Source organism: Beta vulgaris, chromosome 8, assembly GCF_026745355.1.
Source record: "Beta vulgaris subsp. vulgaris cultivar EL10 chromosome 8, EL10.2, whole genome shotgun sequence".
Taxonomy (NCBI): Eukaryota; Viridiplantae; Streptophyta; class Magnoliopsida; order Caryophyllales; family Amaranthaceae; genus Beta; species Beta vulgaris.
In genome coordinates this window covers 5,277,209-5,303,409 of record NC_079209.1, presented here as the reverse complement: position 1 = coordinate 5,303,409, position 26,201 = coordinate 5,277,209, and the positions used below count along the sequence as shown (strand labels likewise).

The 26,201-nt window shown below is 35.3% G+C and overlaps 2 protein-coding genes across 2 annotated transcripts in view; both read left to right on the top strand.

The window, feature by feature from the left end:
- Window positions 1-529: 529 nt before the first annotated feature.
- On the top strand, window positions 530-4,634 carry LOC130589808 (S-linalool synthase-like). The gene is made up of 2 exons (XM_057391396.1): window positions 530-925; window positions 4,432-4,634. Exons 1-2 carry the CDS (start codon window positions 583-585, stop codon window positions 4,632-4,634), a joined length of 546 nt encoding a protein of 181 aa, XP_057247379.1. The 5' UTR covers window positions 530-582.
- A 7,950-nt stretch (window positions 4,635-12,584) lies between these two features.
- The window catches only part of LOC104900853 (S-linalool synthase-like), a 29,331-nt gene continuing 15,714 nt past the window's right edge, over window positions 12,585-26,201 (top strand). Inside the window, exons 1-4 of the mRNA XM_010688381.3 lie at window positions 12,585-12,779; window positions 24,171-24,294; window positions 24,433-24,545; window positions 24,647-24,879. Of these exons, the coding sequence (XP_010686683.3) occupies window positions 12,728-12,779; window positions 24,171-24,294; window positions 24,433-24,545; window positions 24,647-24,879 (522 nt within the window). The 5' untranslated portion in view covers window positions 12,585-12,727. The remainder of the gene's footprint in view (window positions 12,780-24,170; window positions 24,295-24,432; window positions 24,546-24,646; window positions 24,880-26,201) is intronic.

Sequence of the window (26,201 nt, the reverse complement as noted above, 5' to 3'; positions counted from 1 at the left end):
CCATGGGAGTTGTAAGTCTAGTTTTTTTTGTCTTTAGGTCGTATGGAAAAGTATTCTCATTAGTTGCAGTTCAAGACTATAAACATGAAGGTATTGAAAACTCCGATGCAGTTAACATGTCTCGATCAAGAATGCTCTTTCCTAAACTATTTCAGAATGAAAGGCTTCCTCATAAATAATTATTTATGATATTTGTTGATGTTGTTTTTTGTAGATGTTGTTTCGCTTTCATTTATTTATGATATTTGTCCTTTAAAAAACAAATCATATTTTTGGTGTGCGTGTATGCTTGTTTTTATTGTTTTTTGTAATATGATTGGAATTCAGGTTAGGACTTGGATGTGACCATATATATGTTTTTTGGAAATATAAAATGTTTTTGCTTCAATCAGCCACCTTTGTTGACTAGTATGGGTTCAAATAGTCATTTTCTTCGAAATCAAGTTTAGTTTGTACTGTACACACCTCTCCTCAAGGAGAGGTCTATAAGTAGTATTTGTTCCAGGGTTTCAAGTAGTACACCCTTAAGCAAAAATTAATAATCCAACTCGCTCTTGAGTAGCATCTTGTGCTTTCTACATTATGTCCTCAAAAATGGCAATCTTTCATAATGATGCTACTCAAGCTTTAGTAAATAAGATAAACGAAACGATGCTCGTACGAGCTGTCGATAATCCATGCTCCATTATTTCTCATTCTGCTTATGACACTGCATGGGTAGCCATGATTGGTCATCCAAAACATAAATATGAGAAACCCATGTTTGGGAGTTGTTTAGAGTGGATTCTAAACAACCAAAACTCAGAAGGGTTTTGGGGAGAGAGAGATTGTAATGGAAATCCGACCATTGATTCTCTTCCTGCAACTTTGGCTTGCATGGTTGCACTAAAGACGTGGAGTTTAGGCCATCAGCACATTGATAAAGGTTAATTCTACTAGCTTGATAGCTTATAGTTACTCGCACGCACGAGCTCTCTTTTTCTCTATACTGTATACTAGCATCTCTACATGTTCACTTGCATCACATGCATGGATTAATTGACCAACATATTATAGGTCCTTTTCAACATTATAAACACTTAAATTTATCTCCTAAACACTTGATTAACAGGTTAAGAAACAAAATGTATACAGACTGTTATGAGCGATAAGAAGGGACAATTTTGAGAAGAGAGTCGCTTCATTAGTTAATTAACTAGTATTTTGGTCCGGGTAATGTATTTGGTCAGTTTCAATAAACAAATATGTTATTATTCTTAAATTTCATAACTAATTTTGCCACTTTTCGTATTCTTTTCACATTAAGAAATTGAGAAGTTTACATCATGGCGTGATAAGTAAAGGTTTAAGTATCAAAATAATACCTTAAAAGGAATTGTGGTAAGAGAATATGACATTAATAGTCTCTTGTTAGTTACGTAATAAGAGTATTAGATATGTATATACTTGTTAAAGTGCTTTTAGTCAAGTATATTCATTATAGGCTTGATCATATTTTATTTCAAACATTAGACATTAAAGTCACTGTGTATTGATGGTTAATCTCTTACTTTTCATTTCAAATGTCACATGTTCGAGACCTTGCAATTACTTAATTTTTTTTATCAAGGAGTATATAAGGACATAAGGCATTTGCATTAGATGTTTGAGTGGAGTGCCACGTGGCACATGAACTTCCTTAGACACGCTTTTATTATATTTAATTACGTTGAGATTGTTTAAAGAACAAAGAGAGTGTGAGTTAGATTGGTCAGTGTCAAATTTTCCTCTTTAAGGTAAATACTAATTTAGTGGTTCACAATAATTCCATACTTACATTTTCAATCATATATCATACTAGACCACTAGATTTTTCGTGGTCATATTTATGAGTGCATTTTAGGTGTAATATGTTACACCACAACTTATTGTGCAACTTGCATAATAACATATACTCCAACAAAAATGATATGAATTATACAAATAATGACATAGATCTCATGTCATCATGTCAATTATTTCATGTCATGAACTTATGGTCTGACTAGAGATGACAATGGGTAGGATATGGACAAGGTCCTTTAGGATCCAGATCCGGATCCGTTTTTAAAGCAAGGATCCAGATCCTACCCGGATCCATTAGGTAATAAGAATGAGGACGATCCAGATCCAGATCCGCATGGATCTTATGGATTGGGGTCCAAAACAAATCCAAAACAGGTCATTGCCCATTTTGTTCAAAGTACCCTAATTTTCATTATAACTAAAGATTTTAAACAATAAAGTCATCTAATTTCAGTCAAAAATTACATTTAATTTCTGAAAAAGTAACCATTGCAATAATTTACAACTACTTAATTATCAAACTGTAAATTAAACTATTTTTGGAAGATTAACAATTATCAATCCATTTTTGAACTCAATAATCTAGTAAATTTGCATATTAATTAAAACAATAATTCGAAATTTAAGCAAAAATTCACTATTACATGTAATAACTAATATTACAATATTAAATAATAATATATTATAAAAATGCTTAAATAGATCTGGATCTAGGTAATAATTTAGGACCCAGTCAAAATCCGTTTTTTCCAAGGAGGATCCATATCCTACCCGGATCCATAGGGTCCAAAATTTGAGGAGCCAGATGCGTAAAAAATGGATCTGGATCTACGGATCTGGGTAGGGTCCATTATCACTGCCATCTCTAAGTTAGACGCTAAAGATAGGCGTCAAACCACATATATAGGCACGTATGATAGGTCCCAACCACAGGTACAAGCACCTATCATAGGCGCCTATACCTGTGGTTGGGCGCCTATGATAGGCGCTTGATCACAGGCGTTTATGATGGATGCATGCGGGTACCTTTTTTTGCAAATCCTAGTCATTCTAGTCTATTTCTTTAATTAAATCAAGTATAAATATCATTAATATTATTGTGGCCGGAAACGTCGCACTTGATGTGATCATAAAAGTTGCCGAAAAAGTGGTTGGGTGATGATGTTGTTCAACATCCTTCTATGTGTGATTAAAGCGAGTGGCCAAAGAAGTTCTTGAGTGATGAGAGAGTGTGAGAGTGTTTAGGAAGTATGAGAGTGAGAGAGTGAGAGTGTGTGGGCGAATAAATTTAAGGTATAATGATATGGGGGGTGAGGACATATATGTATTTTGGCGTAAATAGAAAATTTTAGTACATCATTCAGCAATCAAGTTTTTTTTACCCTTTTTCATACATAATCGGCAGCAACTAACCTCAAATAGCTAGATTGAACGCAGCATAAGAACTAAATCGACTTAGTTGGACATTATTTTTGAATAAATTCCCAAGGATACTAACTTTCATTATTCAAAGTCATATATATACAATAAAATGAAAAACAAAGCTAACATTACCAAACAAATAAAATAATTAGAAAAAAAAAGTCAGGATTCAAACGACTAAAAATGGCAATTTGGCTCATTCTCGAAATTCAACACCCTATTCTTTTGGACTGATTTTGAGGTCAATTCAATTTATTTCAGCTCAATTTAGTTCAGTTCAGTTCAGTTTATCTTAGAATGTTATTGTTCCCTTCAATTCTGTACAATTTGCTTTGGTTCATTTCAGTTCAGATTTCTCGGTATAAAAAAACGAGCCTGAGTAAATAAATTTACAATTAGATTCGTCTTTTTATCATACATTTGATGAGAAAATTCTTGTGTTATTTGAGCAGACAACAAACAAAAGATTGATAGCCACTGACCTACCGCCTACTAGAGATGGCAACGGGTGGGATTTGGATCGGGTGAGCCATCACCCGCATCCATCACCCGGTTAGATTGACTCTCATCCATCCATCCGTCACCCGCTTTACCTATCACCCGAAATCCATCCATCCATCACAACCGGGTGATTCGGGTGGGTCGGGTGATTAACGGGTGAAAAATCTAAATATCAAATTTAGATTATAGCTATTAAAAAAATAATGTACCCAATTTCCACCTAAACTTTCCAAAATCATAAATAAATATGTCGATGTTTTAAGCATAAAGAAAAGGTGACGTCGCACCATACAAGGTTTAGGAAGTCATTTTCACAATAATAAAGTCTCGACAACAATACTTCAAAAATACGAGTTTCGAAAATACGAGTTTGAACAAAAAAATTAAACGGATGGATAATGGGTCGGGTGCTTAACCGGGTGGTGGATCGGGTGATGGGTGAGAAATGGTCACCCGGATCCGTCACCCGATTCATCCGTCACCCGGTCTTCATCCGTTTATTACGGTTTTTCACCCTTTTATTTAAACAGTGTGGAGCGGGTTACTGGATATCCACTGGATATTGCCATCCCTACCGCCTACGTCTAGTTTTGTTTAAGCTTTTAATTTTTAAAATAATTTCTACATGTGTTGTATTATGTATATAAACCATCTATTGTGCGCTTTTTTGATTTAATTTTACAGGATTGACATTCATAATGGCTAATTCAACGAAGTTTATTGAGCGCAAAGGCAAACTTCAGAAGTACCCTCGTTGGTTTGTTATAGTTTTTGCAGGAATGGTTGAACTTGCTCGACGTAAGGGCCTAAGAATCACATTTGATGACGAGATAAAAGAAACTGTTTCCCTTGTATTTCGCCAACAGCAGGAGATATTCAAAACGTAACGTTCTTTTTTTCTTCTTCTTAGTTATTACGCATGTTTAATTGATTATGTTCTAGCGTATGTCTTGTTGTTTGTGTTGCATGCTTCAAAGTAGTTAGATTGTACGTGAGTTTCTAAGTTAAGGAGTTTAGTTAATTGTTGCTTAGTTAAATTATTAGTTAGTGGGTCGGGTTTAAGAAGTGGCATAATATTAGGAACTAGTTGTTAGTGCCTTAGTGGGTTATTAGTCAAAGATGTGGTTGAACGTGTGTTTTGTTATGTGCTTATCTTTAGGAATGTTGGATATTTTGCTTTATCATATATATGGCTCATTGTACGTACTTTGAGATAAGCAGATTCAATATATTAGTCTTTGTTGTTCTTTATAAAGTCTATCTTCTGCTTTCTATTATATTCCTTTTTACTTCAACATGGTATCAGAGCTAATCCGGGTTCGATCCTAAACCTTTAAAAGTCGTGAGTCGTGTGTTTCAAAAATTGTTGTGGGTCGAGTGAGATTTGAGTCTGTAAACACATACAGTGCGTGTAAGTGATGGCAAACAATGGTGTTAATGTATCATCTCAACCCTTCATTCCAATTTTTAAGGGTGAGAAGTATCATTTATGGGGTATTAAAATGCAAACCATGTTTCAATCCCAGGAGTTATGGGATATTGTTGAGAGCGGGTATGAGGAACCGGAGGAGCCACCGGAGGTACCCGATAAAAAGTTATGTGACAATCGCAAATTAAATGCGAAAGCTTTATTTATCATCCAATCTGCAGTGGATGATGATATATTTCCTCGAATTTCAACCGCTAAGATGGCAAAGGAAGCTTGGGAAATTTTAAAAATGGAGTATAGAGGTGATAGTAAGGTAATTTCTGTCAAGTTGCAAAACCTCCATGGTTATTTTGAGTCTGACACAAATTTTCTTTTTATGATCTGGACCCATGTTGTGCGTCGCACTCTTCATTGGGTGCGACGCAAATAGTAATGCTGCGTCGTTTCCGTGTTTGTGCGACGCAAATCGGGCGACGCAAATTGACCTTTTTCTACTAGTGCATGCCACCTTCAAATTTAAAATTTTCACAGAAAAGATCTTTAAGATCCTTGCCGAGCTACAAATGAGATCTAATCATTAGTAGATCTCGATACCACCTTCGATTTCCAAAATCGATCGAAGAACCTTTCGCCTCCTCATCCACTGTAATACTCCTCATAATTGCTTTAAAGGGATTTAACAAGTTACTCATTCCAACTAGATGTATCTTTCTTTTAGAAAACTCATTTTCTTAGTTACTCCACAGTTAAGCGTGCTTGGTTGGGAGTAGTGAGGATAAAATGCGCCGGAAGAACTTGTGTTGATTATTGAAGACAATTGTTGGTCTTGGATGAGCGGTGGTGATGATAGAATCAACTTCAGATGGGTCAAGTGTTACAAATTGTATCTGAGCAACCATTCGACCGCGTGTTGGGGAGACCCTACGGCCGTAAGACCGAATATTAGGAGTCCTCATACGCCTACTGAGGGAGGATTCAAGGGATGCATTGTGATAAGGACCGACCCAAAGGTCGTCAAACCGAATATCTAGAGTCTCCAGCAATTAGTCTTCAGGCTGGGGCGATCCACATGTCGTATGCCGAAAATGTGGAGTCCTCAGGCGCAACGAAGACGTTGTTGTTCTCAAGTGGGGTGTATGTAATACCCGTCATGATTGCTTTAAAGAGATTTAGCAGGCTACTTATTCCAACAAGATGCATCTTTCTTATAAGAGCTCATTTTGTTAGTTACTCCACAGTTAAACGTGCTTGGCTGGGAGTAGCAGTCCGGGGATGGGTGACCTTCTGGGAAGTTTCTCAGGATGCGCATGAGTGAGGACAAAATGTGCTGGAAGAACTTATGTTACTTATTGAGGACAGTTGTTGGCTTTGGATGTGCATTGGTGATGATAGACTCGACTTCAGATGGGTCGGGTGTTACATCCACACTCATATTCTTTTGAATAATCCACCCGGGGAATCCTAATATTTGGTTCCCCGCTTTCAACTTCCAATTTAAAGGGATTTAACAGGCTACTCATTCCAACAAGATGCATCTTTCTTTTAGACAACTCATTTCCTTAGTTACTCCACAGTTAAACGTGGTTGGATGAGATTAGTCCAAGGATGGTGAACTTTGGAAGTTTCTCGGGTGCGCATGAGTGACAACAAAATGCGCAGGAGAACTTGTGTTAGCTATTGAGGACAATTGTTGGTCGTGGATGTGCATTAGTGATGATAGACTCGACTCTAGATGGGTCAAGTGTTACATCCACCCGAGGAATCCTAATATTTGGTTCCCCACGCACTTTCAACTTCCAATTTTATAAGCACTAATGTATTACCGTGATTTTCGTCAATCCACATTAGAACCCTTTTCCCTATTCACCCTCAAGATGGTGAATTTTTTTACTGAAGATCTAATTCTAGAGAAGTGTATGGGAAATTGACTATACCTAACAGAAGGTTATTCATACTTCACCATACACTGTAAGAAACCTACCCATTCTACTATTCCCAAATTAATCAACCATCCGCTTACCAATAAATGCTCACTTCCTAATATCCACAACCAACCACAAAGAATAACATACACAATTGTATAAGATTATCCATCAATTAGCAAAGTACCCAATATATTAAGAAGAAAAATAACTTAGTCATAACTAACTCAACTTAAGAAATAACATAACTAGCCTACATTACCAGAGAAATCGCAATTTGTAAAGGAGGAAGTAAAGCACAAACCTAATAACCCTCAAATCTGGAAAATTACAACTAAAAGAATCAAAATTTTATTGGAATTTTATCTCACATTCTTTAGGGGTATGGTAAATCGAGAAAAAAGTATAAAAGTTTCACTCTTATCTTATTAACTTTTTTTCAGAAAAAGAATATAAAAAGTTCCTATAAGATATATTCTAAACGTTTTCTCTATAGAGCTAAGGATTGTGTAGAGCAATGAAAATACATCTGATTAGACGTTTTTGTTTCCAAATGTTGAATCCTTTTTTTTTGATGTATACAGAACCACAAGTAAAAATTATGTACACGTTATTTGATCTCATGTCTTGAGCACCACCTCCCAAGACTTGAACAAACTAAGCTAGTTGACATCTACAAATATTGAATATGATTTATTGTAACTATGTGAGTTAGTATTGTCTCTTGAGCTTGTTCCCTTTTTTGTTGCCTAGCTCATATATAGGGTTGACAAAATCATCAAGTTTATGATTTAACCAGTCATTGTCCCCTGCATTTAAAATGAAAAATGGTACTATTGACACCGATTATGTCTAAAATGTCGAATTTAATTGTAATTGGTTAAGATTTTGGTTCTTAGTTCCTCGTATCAAGTACCCACTTAATATCCTTTGCAACCTATACAAAAATAGGTTTTTGACGTGATCCATCTCAAAAGCATATACCCTATACAAAAGGTAGTAGAGTAATAAAATGACTATTGGCGGATAATTTCTTGATCACTCATGAGCTCATTATATATGAAACTAAGACAAAAATCAAGGGGAGTTGATTATTTGATAGCCTTGAAGATCGAAATGTTTAAGGCATATGACAAAAACCACTGGGAGTTCCTTGAATGGTTGTTACGTACAATGGGATCCCCAACCAAGGTCATCCACTGGATTATGTAATGTGTCACAACAGTTTCTTATTCGTCCCTAATCAATGGAGCACCATCGAAGAAATTTCATCCCTCTTGTGGTTTGAGACAAGGAGATCATCTATCACCATATCTGTTCATTCTTGTTATGGAAGTTCTATCACGTATGATACGAAAAGTAGAAAAGGAAGCACAGATTAAGGGTTGCATATTGCAAGGCAGCTCCATCCATATCACACTTATTTTTTTACTAATGATTCTCTAATTTTCTTTAGGGCTTCTTGAGAGGCATGCTCTTTAATCAAGAAGATTCTACACAGATTCAGTTGTTTGTCATGTGAGCTTATTAATCTACAATAAGTCCTTAATTATGTTCAGTCCCAATACCCCCTCAAGATTCAAACGATTTATGCGAAGTATTATCAGAACTCTATCTACTAAAAGTCTAGGTAAATACCTGAGGTGTAACAACGAGATTGATGGTAGAAATTTAACCAAATTTAAGCTACCTGTGGATAAGAAAACAAAAAAGGTAGGCTACTGGAAACATCTAGCTTTGTCTCAAGCCAGCACTAGGGGAAAAAAAAGGAAGGGCTGCGCTGGAAGGGCTGCGCTTTCTTCATTACGCAGCCCTTCTATACAGTAGGGCTGCGCTTTTAAATAAAACGCAACCCTTCTTTCTTGTAGGGTTGCGTTTTTATAGAAAGCGCTGCCCTTTACAAAAAGGGTTGCACTTGACTAAAAAATGCAGCCCTACTGTAAAGAGAAGGGCTACGTTTTTTAGTCAAACGCAACGCTTTTAAATGAAAGGTTGCGTTTTTTGGGGCAAGCGCAGCCCTTCATGGGCTTCTTTTTAATTTTATTTTGAAAAGAAGCGCATTGGGCTTAAAAGAAGCGCGCTAGGGTTTATTTCTCCAACCCTCCCTCCCTCATTCTCTCAATGTCTCTCGTCTCTCACAATCTCATTCTCTCTCTCCTCTGAAAAGCCCGCTGAAACGGTAGCAAACAGTAACGAAATTCGAACTTCGAAGAGAGAGTGGGGACACACGAGAGATGAATGAGCGTCTAAGGTGTATTTTCGGTGAGCCTTTGCCGTTTGATGAAGCTGTGAGGAAAGAGAAAGAGCACGAAGAAACGCAATATTCGACTTTCACGAAGGTCGCCGTCATTATTTCGGCCTTTGTTCATCGCCTCCGACGAGTTTGGTGGTGGTCTTGCTAAAGATTTCCTCGTGAACTTCGCTTGTTAGTGTTTTGATTTCAACTTCCGATCTATAGTTTTAGGGTTTTTTTATTTATTTTCGTTTATTTTTTTCATTTTTTGTTCATTTTCAGATTAGTTTATTTTTTTAGGGTTTATTTTTTTCATTTTTGTTAATATTCAGATTTATTCAAGATTAGTTCATTTTCAGATCCATAATTTTGGGGTTATTTTTTCCATTTTTAGTTAATTTTTGTTAACTTCTGTTTTTATTTTTGTTCCTTTTTTTTTCTATTTCCGTTCCTTTTTTTTCATTTCAGCACTAAGATTTCTGGAATAATCATTGTTTTGTTATATCTGTTATTTAATTTCAGTTGTATATTACATTATTTTGGTTGTATGATATTCATCAGAATCAATAAAAATCTAAATTTTAATTTCAATCATGGATTTGGATTTACATGCCTTTGGTTGTTGCTGCTGCTTTATCAAACTATATTATTTCATTTTTTTTTTTTGGTTTAAAAGGGCTGCGCCTTTTACCGAAAAACGTAACCATTTTCACTTGTAGAAGGGCTGCGTTTTTAGGTAAAAAGTGCGGCCCTTCACTTGTAGAAGGGCTCCTTTTTTAGGTAAAAAGAGAAGCCCTTCGTTGTGAAGGGCTGCGTTTGAAAAGCGCAGCCCTACTTAAAAAGTGAACGGCTGCTATGGAAAGGACTGTTGTCAAAATACGCAGCCATAGGGGCCTTTTTTAGCGCAGCCCTTCCTTATTTTTCCACTAGTGCAGTAAAATCCTTCTTTTAAATAGAGTTCTAGCATCCATGTGTCATCATGTTTTGTTAGTTTTTCTATTAACAAAGATGATTTCCAACGAGATTAATATAATCTTCTCAGCATTCCTTTGGAGGAGCACACAGTGCAGGAAAAAAGAACTAACTAAGATCCAAAAGATTGGAGGCACTTTAACCATAAGAAATGTTCACATGTTTACTTAATAATTACTTGTGAAGTAGGCAGTGAGGATCCACAATAACTTAGATATGTTGGCTGCCAGAGTTATGAAAGCTAAACATAAGGGATCCCCAGTATCACTGGCGTTGAGGGATATGAATTAAAAGGCTTCATCTTGGGGATTCGGAGGAATGTATATTGCTGTCAGAGAATGCATGAAGGGTTTTATACAACTCATTGGCAATGGGTATAGCACGAAGATTATGAGTTAAAGATGGATCACGAGAGATTCTATAAAGCTTAAAGAAGGGGTCGACTTGGAAAGAGAAGGGATATCTACAATTAATCATCTTGTGCATCCTGGAGAAAGAGTTTGGACTCAAAGGCTTATTTGGGGCAAGATTGCACCCAAAAAAGCGTTCAGAATATTATTGACATATATACCGTAAAGTGATATGGGAAGATGAGTACATTTAGGCATGGAGGCGAAAGGCCGAATTGAATTTACTATCAAAGAAGCTTATGCATTCGATCCTCATGGAAAAGAAGGGATACCCTAAGGCGATCGAGAGCGAGGTTAAGTTCTGGAGAAAGCTATGAATATCTAACCTAAATGGAAAACATTTTATTTGGAGATTGATGCATAAAGCCCTGGCAACGAATACCAATTTTATTATTAACTAGGAAGATCATAGTCAAGCCTGAATGCTATTGGTGTGCTAGAGAGAATGAAGTAGAGAGTCATCTTTTCAAAGACTATGAAGTTATCAAAAAGGTGTGGAGTTGTTCCTCACTGGGTATACATACAAGTGGAAAACGGCTCATGTATTCCTATCCACACTTAGGCCTTGTTTGGTTGACAAAATAAATCATGGGAAGTACAAATTCCTAGGAAGTAGAAGTATATGAAGTTGTTTGGTTGGCAAAATCATGGGAATTTGCACTTTTTAGGAAGTTCTACTTCCTCCAAAATGGAGGAAGTTACTTACCTAGGTCCCCCTAGGTAAGTACAGCTTCCCATAGGAAGTTCTACTTCCCATTATCAACCAAACACAATTTTACACTTCATAGGAATTTCAAATACATGGAAAAAATAACTTCCTAGGAAGTATGACTTCCTATATACAACCAAACAAGGCCTTAGACTAAAAAAAACTACCTCAGGTATATGTGGAAGAATAAAGGTAAGGATCATTTCATGAGCAAGATGTTCATTGCAGTACTTTGGTCCATTTGGTTGTGCAGGAATAGGATAACATTTAGGTGAGCCTGAGCAAGTCCTATGAGAGTCTTCCATGAGGTATAAAGAACATTGTCTGAGGAACGGCTCAGAGACAACAATCAAAACAAGAAGCACGAAGTTAACAACCCGGCTCATGACTTGGTCTACAAGCATCAGAGACGCAATGCATCAGAGATAGGATGAAGAGCTACTAGGGGAGGTAAGGTGACGTTTGAGGGAAGTGAGCGAGTAATGGCAGCGTCGGCACCTCAAGATGAAGCATATACGATGCTCAAAGGATAACTCGAAGCAAAGAAGAGGCGAATAAATGGAGTGAAGATTGTGTCAGACTCTGCCAAACTCGTTCACGCAATAACGCTGGTAGATATTGAGAGTAATCTTGAAGATATAAACAAGTAGTGTAATAGTTTTGACACCTGCCAGGTGTCTAAAGATAGTAGAAACCAAGTGCAGCAGGTTCATGACTTAGCTATCGTAGCAAGGAAAGGGCCATGAGGTTGTTATACTGTACTAGTTGCCAAAAAAAAAAATAGAATAAAAATAATTTTTGAGAAATAATAACAAAAATGAAATACTAAAAATTTTAGTTTATACTTTTTAAGGCAACCTTTCCTCGAGGGAGGATCGATCTTGATTAGGTCTTGTCAATTATCAGATTGTTTTATACTTTGTAATTTCAATTCAAATCAAGTTACTAAAATCAAATAATACCGCACATGTTAGTTTCAACATTTTGAATCCGTATGTTTCCTTGTTGATGTTAATTTGGTGTACGTATTGTGTGTGCATGCATCATAGTACTGGTTCTAAGTCGTACGTACATGAAAAGCTAGCAATTTATTATTGTTGTAAGATATTTAATCCGAAGTTCAATTTTATTATCAGGGAAAAATTGGTGGACCAGTATCGTTTTCCTCCACTGCTATCATATTTGGAAGTATTGCCTCTGAATTTTACAGTTAACCATGAAACTATACTCAGTAATTTGAGTGGTGATGGTTCCTTGTTCAGATCGCCCTCGGCCACCGCTGCCGCATTTTTGGCGACGCAAAATATGCAGTCGTTGTCCTACTTATGTCACCTCTTACGGAGTGGTAATGGCGAAGGTAAAGGAATTTAGATTTTTAGTCATACAAAAAGATAGGAGTATGTTGGAACCTAAGGGAATACTCAAGAAGGGGGGGTTGAATTGAGTGGTGAAATCTAATCGATTTTCGCAAAAATCCTTTCACAGCTCAGTGCCAGGCTCTGAGCTGAACACTCGAAAAATTACTAATTTGCGTTTTTGCGAATAACAAACTTAAAAGATATTAGATTTGACACAATATATAACGTGGTTCAATCTCACCTCTGAGATCTACGTCCACAAGAAACAAAAACTCTTTTATTTCTTTGAATCCTAGAATATCAAACTCTTGATACAATATGATTCCCCTCACTACTAACCCTAGTAATGACTCTCCAACACTTAACTCTAAGTGTTGACACTCTCTATAATGTAAAAGTTACAGAAAAGAACGATCCTCAAAGATGTGCTTCTTAGTCAAGCAAATAGAGGACAATTACAATTATGAAATATAACTTAAACCTAACCGCTCAGTGCTATGCTCAGTGCCAAGGAAATAGTTTTCAGCTTTTTAATTAGACTCGATTTATCTCTCTGAAAACGTGAGATTTAAAAGTGAATTCTAATTCCCTTTTATAAGACTTGTTTAGGACGAAAATCACTTAAAAATATCTTTATCTTTTAATCCTCGATTTAAGGGATAAACTTTATCTTTTTCTATCTTTATCTTTTAAACAAACAAAGATAAGTTTTCCATCTAGATTTTCTTTTTCAACTCAAAGTCTGTTTATATCTAAAAATTATTTTTCCAAATCCTTTTTTGAAAATCAGAAAACATGTTTTAACAAAACTCAGTTTAATAAAAATCTTTTTATTAAAAACACGGTTTTTATTCAAAACGATTTTTTATCAAAATCTTTTTCAAAAAATCGTTTTATATAAAAACACGGTTTATAAAATCTTTTATCAAAACTTGTTTTTATCAAAATCTTTTCAATACACTTTTTATCAAAATCTTTTATAAAACTTGTTTTTATTAAAATCTTTTATACACGCAATTTTTTAGAAAATCTTTTTCTTTAAAAACTTGTTTTCCTAATCCCTTTTGATTTATGATTTTGAAAACTGATTTCCTTTTTATATAGAAATATAATTTTAATATAATTATTTACTATCTTAACTCAAAGAAGATAATAATTATATTAACTTTATATTTCTATATTGAGCACATTGCATATTACTGAGCTTATTACATTTTAATCTAAAGTTACCATTCTAAGAAATTATAAACTTGAACTTCATTCTTGATTCTTCTTTTCTTCAAAGTCTTCGTTTATAAATTTCTTTCTTCATGCATCTGTTGCAACTGTTACATACTTTCATGCTATAACATATTATATTAATTTTCATCATCAAAACATAACATGTGCATAAAACATAACATGTACATGCACAACAAATCCCCCCTTTTTGATGATGACAAACTCATGAATATAATATTGTTAAATAAACATTTGTTCCCCTTAAAGTATGCATATTGACTTTTGTTCCCCCTCAAACAATGCATGTTTAGATTATTTACCCTTTTAGAATCTATCCGTACCTTAGATTAATATAGCATTCAATCATTCACTTGTCCCTACATGCTCATTTATATTTTATTCACATTATCTAACCTAGGATATCATCAAGATTCTAGTCAATATTATATGCTTTCTTTTCCCCCTTTTGTCATTCTCAAAAAGCATCAAAAAGACAAAAAAAAACACACATATAGGCAGAATAGATCCAAAATAATCCAATAGCTCAACCAAGTGGGCTAGGGATGCTGGTGCTACAACCAACACCAATTCACAATCAACAGAAAGTTCCAAAGAAAACATCCAAAAGTACCAAAACAGTTTAACAAAACGACAAGTTTAACAAAAAACTACAAGCCATCATCATAAGTTTAAAGTGGAACTAGGAGAAAAAGATGGTAATCAAGGTTTGGACATAAGTTGACGGTGACGTTGGGCAGCTAGAGTATCACTGGCCCGTTGTCTAGCCAAGAGCTGCTGCATCTGAGCCTTCATTACTCTCATATCCTCCATCATTTTCAAGCATCCTGCACAGCCTCCCTTGGTTGAAAACCCAGAAAGTCTTTCTTCAACAACTCTTCCTTTAGAACACATAATTCCATTCGGCTCAAAACCCCATCACTCATAACATCTTTGACAGTAACCCCAACAGAAGTAGGTAAAAGCACATCAAACTCGCGGAAAAACCGAGTCAACCACAAACCATACGGATAAAAATGAGGAGACTGAGAAACATGTTGCATGTGTAGCATCATAAGGATGGGCAGGTTAATTGGATGACCATGAAGCAACAACCACAACAGAATTTGGTCCATAATCAAGACCTCACCACGACTTTCGACCCTAGGCAAAATGGTTTTAGTTATCAAACTACGAAGTAGTTTATTTTTGGCCGAGAGATAGGAGGTAGGAAAGATCTGAGCATGTGGAAGAGGATGGTCAGAAATGGTGCGGCTAATTTCAGCATTATCAACCCCATAAATAAACGGCCAAGATTGTGTTTTATACTCAGAAAATCCAACATCAGGAACCCCAAGAATTTCGGCTAGTCTATCAACACCCATATGAATCCATTTTCCATTTACTTGGGCCTTTAATTCAAGCACATGTGAAATTTTCAAAGTCTGATAAAATTCTTTAACTTCCTTTTCATAAACAGCATCAGTAAAGGAAAGTAAATTAGACCAACCTTTGCGCCGGTGTTTGTGACCGGATTTCGATGCGTTGAAGATGAGGGTTAAAACGCCGGGGATGCAGTGGCAGCGGAAGTTTTGCGTTTGCGGTTGGAGGATTTTGGTGCAGCTTTTTGGCGAGTGGTAGGACGACGACCAGAGGGCGAGGGTTGTGGATTTTTTGTGGACTTTGGAGGTGGTTGGGACGGTGGAGGCTGAGTAGGAGGAGGAGACAGGTGCGGTGGTGATGGCGGGGGTGTCGGATTTCGCGGAGGAGAAGACGGTGGTGTGGGGGTCGGTGAGGGAGTAGGGGGAGGAGCGTTTTTACGGAGAGAGCGCCGCCTAGCCACCATTTTTCGACCCATTGGAGAGAGAAAAGGGAAAAGGTTGGGTAGGGTTTTGTTTTGAGAGGAACCGGTTTATGGGAAAAGGAAGGTGAAAGGAGTAGGTTTTGTTTGTGTAAAAAAAAAGAGCGGGTATTGGGAAGTGTTTAGGGTTAGGTGGATTGTGTTTATGAGGGTAGGTGATAGTCCACTTATGTTATGTTTTGAAGGCCTTGCATAATTTTTTTTTCGAAAAGGTTGTAAAACAAAGTTTTTGAAATTAGTTTTATGGTTTTATCAAAGCAACATCAATGGAAATTTTCGAAATTTGTGATACTTGTGTTGGAATTTTTCATGGAACTTTTCTAAAGCAACTTAGGTGTCAGTTATCAGGACAACATCAATAGCCTTTTCAGGAGTCTTGAATTAAATCAAACATCTGACTTAGTGTAGGTATAATCTTTTGAACTCTTAAGTTTGCAAAGGGATCAAATAAGCACATAAATCAACTAGGCACTAGAAATCAATCCCAAGGCTAATCTAACTTTTCAAATCTTTCACGAGCAAGTGGTTTAGTGAAAATATCAGCTATTTGGTCTTCAGTACAAATAAATTCAAGGGCTATGTTACCTTTTTCTACATGATCACGTAAAAAATGATATCTTATTTCTATATGCTTTGTACGTGAATGCTGAACAGGATTTTTAGAGATGTTTATGGCACTTGTATTATCACACATAATGGGCACATTATCAATAAAACACCAAAATCTCTAAGTTGTTGTCTTACCCATAATACCTGTGCACAACAAGATGCGGCTGCAACATATTCAGCTTCTGCAGTGGAAAGAGCCACGGAATTTTGCTTTTTGGAAGCCCATGAGATTAAGCAAGGACCTAAGAAGGTGGCTGTTCCAGAGGTACTTTTTCTATCTACAAAAATCCTGCATAATCTGCGTCAGAAAAACCAATCAAGTCAAAGTTGCCTCCTTTAGGATACCATAGATATAAGTTAGTAGTGCCTCTTAAGTATCTAAGGATTCGTTTGACAGCTTTGAAGTGAGACTCCTTTGGACATGATTGAAATCTGGCGCAGAGACATACACTGTGAAGAATATCTGGTCGACTGGAAGTTAAATAAAGAAGAGAACCTATCATACCTCGGTAGATTGTTTCATCTACTTTCTTACCATTTTCGTCCAGATCTAATTAAGTGCAGTAGGTACAGGTGTAGGATAAGTCTTTGAATCTTCCATACCATACTTCTTCAATAGTTCCTTCACATATTTCTGTTGATGTATCATGATGCCATTATCCAGTTGCTTGATTTGTAAACCTAGGAAGAAACTTAATTCTCCCATCATAGACATTTCAAATTCACTCTTCATTAGTTCAGCAAAATAATGACATAATAATTCTGTAGTTGCTCCAAAAATAATATCATCAACATAAATTTGAACAACTAGCAATTCTTCCCCCTTACTTTTCAGAAACAATGTCCTATCTACTGAACCTCGTTTAAAGCCATTTTCCATTAAAAAGATAGATAGGCGTTCATACCAAGCTCTAGGAGCTTGCTTTAAACCATAAAGGCCTTATCTAGTTTATAAACATGTTTAGGAAAATTTTGATCAATAAAGCCAGGAGGTTGTTCAACATACACTGTTTCTTTTAAGTACCCGTTTAAGAATGCAGTTTTGACATCCATTTGAAAAAGTTTAATTTTTAAAAGCTGCAAAGGATATCAAAATTCGAATAGCTTCTAAACGGGCTACAGGGGCAAAGGTCTCATCATAATCAATTCCCTCTTGTTGGTTAAAGCCTTGGCACACTAGTCTGGCTTTATTTCGAACAATCATCCCACTATCATCCAGTTTGTTTCTAAAAACCCATTTTGTTCCAATTACTGTGTTGATGAGTGGGACGAGGTTCTAGATGCCAAACTTCTTTCTTTTGAATTGATTTAACTCATCCTGCATAGCCAAAATCCAATCAGGGTCAGTCAATGCAATTTTATAATTAGATGGTTCAATTTCAGATATAAAAGCATTGAAATCACAAAATTATGAAGAGATGAACGAGTTTGGACTCCCTTTGATATGTCTGTGAGTATTAGGTCAGTAGGATGTGATCCTTGGTGTTTCCACTTCTTCGGAGTGAAAATTTCGTTCTGTGGCTCAGTGCCATGCTCTGAGCGTTCACTGTTGTTTTCGCTTTCTTCAGCTTCTGTTGGTTCTGCCGACACTTCTTCTTCGACAGTTTCAGTTCTCTTCTGCATCTTTTTCATTCTCGTCGCAGTTGTTGATTTGTTCTTCAGACTGTGCCATGCTCTGAGCCTCAGAACTTGTTTCAGGTTGATTCTCATCATGCTGTTTGTCTCGTGACTCTCTAATCAGTCCAATAGAGAAGTCTTCGTCATCATCTACCTGCACATCTTGTAAGCTTTTATCAGATTCATCAAATATGACATGGACACTCTCCTCCATACGCATTGTTCTTTTGTTGTATACTTTATATGCTTTGCTATGAGGAGAGTAACCAATGAACACTGCTTCATCACTTCTTGGATCAAACTTACCCAAATTATCCTTGCCATTGTTGTGAACATAACAAGTACATCCAAAACATCTTAAGTGAGAGATATTTGGTTTCCTACCTTTGATAGTTCATATGGAGTTTTATTCAAGATGGATCGTACTTTAGTTCTGTTATATATATAGCATGCAGTACTTACTGCCTCGCCCAAAAATTCTAGGTAAGCCACTTTGTAGAAGCATGGTTCGAGACATGTCTTCTAAAGTACGATTCATCCTTTCTACAACTCCATTCTGTTGTGGTGTTCTTGGTGCAGAGAAATTATGATCAATTCCATTGTCATTGCAGAATTTTTCGAAATCTGTATTTTCAAACTCAGTGCCATGATCAGTACGGACAGACAGCAATTTACAATTTGTTTGATTTTGAACTTTTCGAATATGAACAAGAAAAACATCAAATGTTTCATCTTTCCCACCAATGAATAATGTCCAAACAAATCTAGAGAAATCATCAACAAGTACCAACACATATTTGCTACCACCTCTACTCCTTACACGCATTGGGCCACAAAGATCCATGTGAATTAGTTCCAAGGGTTTAGAGGTGCTAACAAATGTCTTTGACTTAAAAGATGATCGAACATGTTTGCATCTAGCACATGCATTACAAATTGTTTCCCAATCAAAGTTTATGGATGGTAAACCATCTACTAAATCCATTTTTCTCAATTTGTTAAGCAGTCTAGAGCTAACATGTCCAAGTCTTTTATGCCAAAGTAGTGGATTATCTTGTAGGGCACTCATGCATGAAATTTTCTCATTAGGTAAGGTATCTAGACAGATTATATAGACATTGTTTAATCTTTTACCTTCCAAAATTACTTCCCTAGTTTTCATATTCAAGATTTGGCACAAATTTGCCTGAAATTCAACAACATTACCTTTATCACACAGTTGTGATATACTTAACAAGTTGTGTTTCAGTCCATTTACCAACATAACATTCTCGATGGAGTGTGTTAGAGACTTGCCGACATTGCCTATTCCAATGATCTCTCCCTTTTTGTTGTCGCCAAATGTAACACACCCTCCATTGTGGGCTACTAGTGAGAGGAATTGTGTTTTGTCACCAGTCATATGTCTTGAGCAACCACTGTCGAGATACCATAGGTTGCTTCCTCTCACGTTTACCTGCACAAGAATCACTTGTTAGTTTTAGGAACCCATACTTGTTTGGGTCCCTTTTTCTTACGTTGAGCATCTAGAATGTCTTTTCTAACCCAGATTTGAGTGACATGTTTAATGTTCTTTGCAATTCGATTTTTCTTTTTGTTACAGTCCTCAATTAGGTGTCCATTATTTCCACAAAAATTGCAAATAAGATATTCAGGAAGGCCAACATATTTTCTTTTTCGAAAGTCTCTTTCGAAGGGTCTGGCACTGAGCCTGGCACTGAGTCGCTGGTCAGAATATCCTAATCCTGTTTTGTTCGTGTTGTTTGTGGTGCAAGTTAGGTAATTTAGAGCATTCTTCCCATTGGTCCATTTTTCGTGCATCTTTCGAGCAATAGAAAGTTGTGATTCCAAATATTCAACTGAGGTGTTCAAATCACTACTTCTTTTTCGGGAAATCTCTAAGTCCTTTTTAACCTTATCCAGTTCTTCTTTTATTTTCTCATCACTAGGTAGCGTAAGTGGGACAATTTCAGATTGTTGTCTTGAATTTTTAAGTTCATTCAACTCGTGATTTAAATTTTCAATTTGTTCCTCAAGACTAGACTTTTCAGCTTGGAACTCAGTGACTGGCACTGAGTTGTTTACGAGATTATCAACTAGAGTCTTTTCTTTTTTAGTGTGTTTATCTCTAAGTCTTTCTCGTCAATCCTTTTTATTAGAGTTTTTTTTCTTTCAGCAATTCCTTATATTCTGTTTCTAATCCAATTTTTAGCCTGGTCAAATTTTTTATTTCCTTTTTCATGTTATCAAAATTATCATTCATGTTTTGACAATCATCAATTACGTTTTCAAGCAATATGACAAGCTTACTTTTGGAAAGAAGATGAATTGAAGGTTTTAAAGAAGTTAGACTTACCTCACTGTCTTCTTCCTCTTCAAGAGGGTTCGAACTTTTAGCCATCAAGCATAGATGTGAGTCGTCATGGCTCAGTGCCGTCTTCAGAGTGGTCTGTACAGCATTCAGACATAATTTCTTCGTGGCTCTGAGCGTGGCACTGATCTTCGTCAGAATCCGAGTCTCCCCAGACTGCTGCGATCATGGCTTTCTTGTACTCCTTCTTAGACTGCTCTCGTTTTTCTCTAGGCTTTTCTTCATCCCACAGAGGGCATTCTTTAATCCTGTGATCATACTCACCACACTTGAAACAACCAGAGTTAGTAGCACTTTTCTTAGGGTTAAAAGTAGTGCCTTTACCTTTGGAGTTTCCACCTCTCCTGAAGTTGTTATTCCTATTCTTTTTCAGAAAGTTTTGAAATTTCCTAGTTAGAAAAGCTAGTTCTTCATCACTATCACTATCATCGTTTCTACTTCAGTTTTTAAGGCCAACCCTTTATTCTTTGGTTCACTTGATTTAGAGTCTAAAACAAGTTCGTGAGTCATTAAGGAACCAATGAGTTGTTCTAGTGAGAGTTTTGATAAATCCTTAGCCTCTTGAATAGCAGTTATTTTGGAAGCCATTTATTAGTCAAACTTCTTAACACTTTTCTAACTAAATCTTCAGAAGAATAGATTTTTCCTAAAGATCTTAGTTCATTAGTTATTAGTGTAAATCTGGTAAACATATCTTTAATAGATTCATCCTTATCATTGTGAACAGTTCATATTGTTGGACTAGTAAATCTATCCTAGATGTTTTACCTCGTTTGTACCTTCATGGCCAATTCCAATGTGTCCCAAATTTCCTTTGCAGTGGTGCACGCAGAGATTCTTGAATATTCATCAGGTCCAATTCCAGATTGGAGAATACTCATAGCTTTGAAATTCTTTTCTGCCTTTCCATAGTCAACAGAATTGTACTCCTCTTCCCTTTGTCAACAGGTTACCTTCATCATCTTTGTTTTGAATAGGAAGAGGTCCAGTCTTTATGATTCTCCAGCATTGAAAGTCAGAACCTTGAATGTATATCCTCATCCTGTCTTCCACCATCCATAATCTTTCCCGTTGAAAATTGGACACTTGGAATACTTGTCGCGAAAGTCGTCTTGTGTGTTCATGATTTCTATTCTCTAGATGTGAGTCTTACGAGAATAGCCTGCTCTGATACCACTTGTTGGAACCTAAGGGAACACTCAAGAAGGGGGGGGGGTTGAATTGAGTGGTGAAATCTAATCGATTTTCGCAAAAATCCTTTCACAGCTCAGTGCCAGGCTCTGAGCTGAACACTCGAAAATTCTAATTTGCGTTTTTGCGAATAATAAACTTAAAAGATATTAGATTTGACACAAGATATAACGTGGTTCAATCTCACCTCTGAGATCTACGTCCACAAGAAACAAAAACTCTTTTATTTCTTTGAATCCTAAATATCAAACTCTTGATACAATACGATTCCCCTCACTACTAACCCTAGTAATGACTCCCAACACTTAACTCTAAGTGTTGACACTCTCTATAATGTAAAAGTTACAAAAAGAACGATCCTCAAAGATGTGCTTCTTAGTCAAGCAAATAGAGGACAATTACAATTATGAAATAGTAACTTAAACCTAACGCTCAGTGCTATGCTCAGTGCCAAGGAAATAGTTTTCAGCTTTTTAATTAGACTCGATTTTTTCTCTCTGAAAACGTGAGATTTAAAAGTGAATTCTGATTCCCTTTTATAAGACTTGTTTAGGACGAAAATCACTTAAAAATATCTTTATCTTTTAATCCTTGATTTAAGGGATAAACTTTATCTTTTTCTATCTTTATCTTTTAAACAAACAAAGATAAGTTTTCCATCTAGATTTTCTTTTTCAACTCAAAGTCTGTTTATATCTAAAAATATTTTTCCAAATCCTTTTTAGAAAATCAGAAAACATGTTTTAAAAAACTCAGTTTTATAAAAATCTTTTTATTAAAACACGTTTTTATTCAAAACGATTTTTATCAAAATCTTTTTCAAAAATCGTTTTATATAAAAACACGTTTATAAAATCTTTTATCAAAACTTGTTTTATCAAAATCTTTTCAATACACGTTTTATCAAAATCTTTTATAAAACTTGTTTTATTAAAATCTTTTATACACGCAATTTTTAAAAATCTTTTTCTTTAAAAACTTGTTTTCCTAATCCCTTTTGATTTCTGATTTTGAAAATTATTTCCTTTTTATATAGAAATATAATTTTAATATAATTATTTACTTCTTAACTCAAAGAAGATAATAATTATATTAACTTTATATTTCTATATTGAGCACATTGCATATTACTAGCTATTACATTTTAATCTAAAGTTACATTCTAAGAAATTATAAACTGAACTTCATTCTTGATTCTTCTTTTCTTCAAAGTCTTCGTTTATAAATTTCTTTCTTCATGCATCTGTTGCAACTGTTACATACTTTCATGCTATAACATATTATATTAATTTTCATCATCAAAACATAACATGTGCATAAAACATAACATGTACATGCACAACAGAGTATTAGGGTCATTTAATAATAGATGTAGAACCTTTGATATTATGTAATGGAAAATCCTTTGATAATATTATATCACTTACAAAGGCATAGTAAATTTCCAATTAACATCGTGCAATTTTATTATTTTGATAACAATTTTTTTGTTACAATTAACGAATATAAAGAAAATATCGTTGCAGTAATGTTTTTAGGTCAAATTCTATTACCTTTTATAAAATTTTATAATTAACAAATATATAGAAAATATTGTAAAGTAAAATATCTGTAAATTAGGAGTTTGATCTCTATTATATAAGGGAAAGGGAGCTATAGTGTTCCCCTTATAATTTTATGAGTTTTTTGTTCGAGACAACCTTTTGAATACAAGATTTGCGAAAGATACGTTTTGAAATTTTTTTGGACTAACTTCAAACCTTAATGATTTTTTTTTTCAAAAAACAACCTTGACCACATTTCCAGTGTTGACTTCACTTAATGAATCACGTGCCCTCACATAATTTCATTAAACCCAAAATTTCTTCCATTTCCCTCCTTTTCCCCCCTTTAATCTTCATATTACCTTTCTTCTCTTATCCTCAATCTTCATTTTTCCACAATGATATCTCATCTCAGTGATTGGAGTCATTATCCCTGCAACAATATACAACAATCGTAACCATTTACATAATGGTAAAAAAACCCTAATTTGCGAAAAGGAGAATTCCATATAAAAAGATACTTTAAACTTACCTTTAATTGAACGCTCACAACCCAATCCTGCTGTGCAACAATTATTTCCCCTTTATGAGGCACACACAGACAGAAGATGAAGAATTGAGACTCTTGAAGCTTTGGGAAAAATGAAGATTGAGGAAAAGAGAAGAAAGGTGGGATGATGATTAAAGGATGGGAAAAGGAGGAAAATAATGGGAGAAATTTCGGGAAAAAAATGTTTTCTTCAATAAGATTTCAAGATAATAATATGAGCTCAATTCTTCTTATCTTGCACTCTTTATACCGCTTGTATTCCATATTCTCTTAATAGTTTTACATATTGCGTTTTAAAATCATAAAGAAAAAAAAGATGGTCCATAGAAATAGCAACAAGTAATTAGATAAAGACATAAAGTGATATATAAACTATGGGAAAAAAGATTTTAATTGATTAACTTTGAGATGATTTGTTTTGTTGAGTAGTTCCATCATTGTATCCTATACATTGGGATGACATGAACGTGTATATGGTCAATCAACTGCAAAGATCAGGGTTGTCGAAACATTTTGCTAATCAGGTTGATGACATGTTAGAACACATCTACAGGTAATTCATACTTATCTTTAGCTAGTCATTTTTTACTTTTGTCTTTTGTGTGCGTAATAGGCTATATAATTCCAAATATGATTATTAAGTAAAACTGATGGTTAGATAGACTCATCTAAGATTCACGTTTTTCATAAGGGAATATAATGCACAAGAACCATCACATCGATACAGTTTAATAGCAGCAGACATCCACAAGAGCTCCTTAGCTTTTCAACTTCTTCGGTTGCGAGGGTATAAAGTTTCTGCAAGTAAGTTTCATCCTATTATTTTCCTTGATGTAATTATAATGATTAATGCACTGAATAATTGCTGAATTTCATGCTAATACTTTGAGGGATGAAATGGGCAGGGAGGTTTTGTTGGTTCCTTAGTGATGAATATGCTCTTGAACATATTGAAGAAAACTATGAGAAGTTTGCAAGCACGCTTTACAATCTTTATGGAGCAACAAATCTTATGTTTAAATCAGAGGTAGAGCTAAAAAAATTGAGATCATTTACAAGAAGATTGCTTGCAAAATGTACCTTCAGGCATACTATTGATGATGATGGTGTCATGTTTTGGTCCCATCTTCAAGAACAGGTAATCTTTTTTATTTTTGCCTAAACAACAAAAGAGAATCCCTATTGATTGAAGCCCTTAATTACACCTCATGAAGCAAAAAAGAAAAAGAAAGTTTTAATGGAACCTAGCATTCTATACTTCATAGAGTAACACTTGGAGAAATATTCAAGATGATTTGAAGTTTGAGAGTTTTTCTTTTATTATAGGATTTTTTGTGAGGAAGGACCAATTAAAATAGAGTTTTTATGGGGAAAACCATTTAAAATTTCTTTTGTTTACATATAATATATATATATATTCCCGTGAGAAAAATCCTTATATGAAAACGTGAGAGCTCTTTGTAGTATTCCTTTTAACCAATATGTAATCTATTTCAGCTAAATTATAATTGTTTTTTCCATTACGTGGACAATTCTAAAAGGATTATATTTTTAGCAAATATAATTACCATGTAATATCTTACAACATATTATATTTTACTAAAATCTATTGTTATTCCAGTTTCTTACTTCTTATGTAAGAGTTTTTCTTACCTAAACTTTATTCTACATACATTGGTGTGTTTGTATGTTTGCATATTTGTTAAACATGGTGTAAAGCAAGTTTAATTTGTGAACAATACAAAAAATAAATTCTCCGATTTAATTGAAAATGGTTTTATTTGAATGATATATTGTTAGGAAACTATAGGATATAATATATTGCCATATGTAATGTTATCTTTGTATGCATAGTTTCCATATATTGTAACCTATATATACCAAGAGATGAATACAGAGAAACGGGAGTTTAACCCTAATATTATTCTCAACATGGTATCGGAGCCGTAATAAAAAATAAATAAAAAAATAAAAAAATTCTCTCTCTCATAACCGGTTACCATGGCTGGTGATTCCACACCACCACCGGAGCAATCTCTTCCACATCAACATCTTAAACATGATATAACTCATCCTTTCTTTCTCGGCACCGGCGACCGTCCTGGAGATTACATCACTCCAACTCGTCTTCGCACTAATAATTATGAAGATTGGGCTGGTGATCTTCTACTGGCTCTTCAAGCTCGACGCAAAGTGGGCTTCCTTGACGGTTCTATCACCGGGCCTATGTCTCCCTACACCGAAACCGACTGGCTCACAGTTAATGCAATGGTAGTATCTTGGATCATGAACACGATAGATCCCGAAGTCAAAGGTACGTTAACTAAGTTTCGTGTTGCACATAAATTATGGGAACACTTAAAGACTCGTTTGGCCACCGTTAATGGCCCCCGTATTCATCAAATAAAATCAGCCATAGCTAGATGTGAACAACTTAAAACTATGAGTGTTTCAACGTAT

Bases quoted from the DNA above. Each gene is read 5' to 3' on its own strand.
- LOC130589808 (XM_057391396.1), top strand. From the start codon at position 583: ATGTCCTCAAAAATGGCAATCTTTCATAATGATGCTACTCAAGCTTTA. The intron at 926-4,431 runs GTTAATTCTACT...TTAATTTTACAG, and splicing joins CCATCAGCACATTGATAAAG to GATTGACATTCATAATGGCT.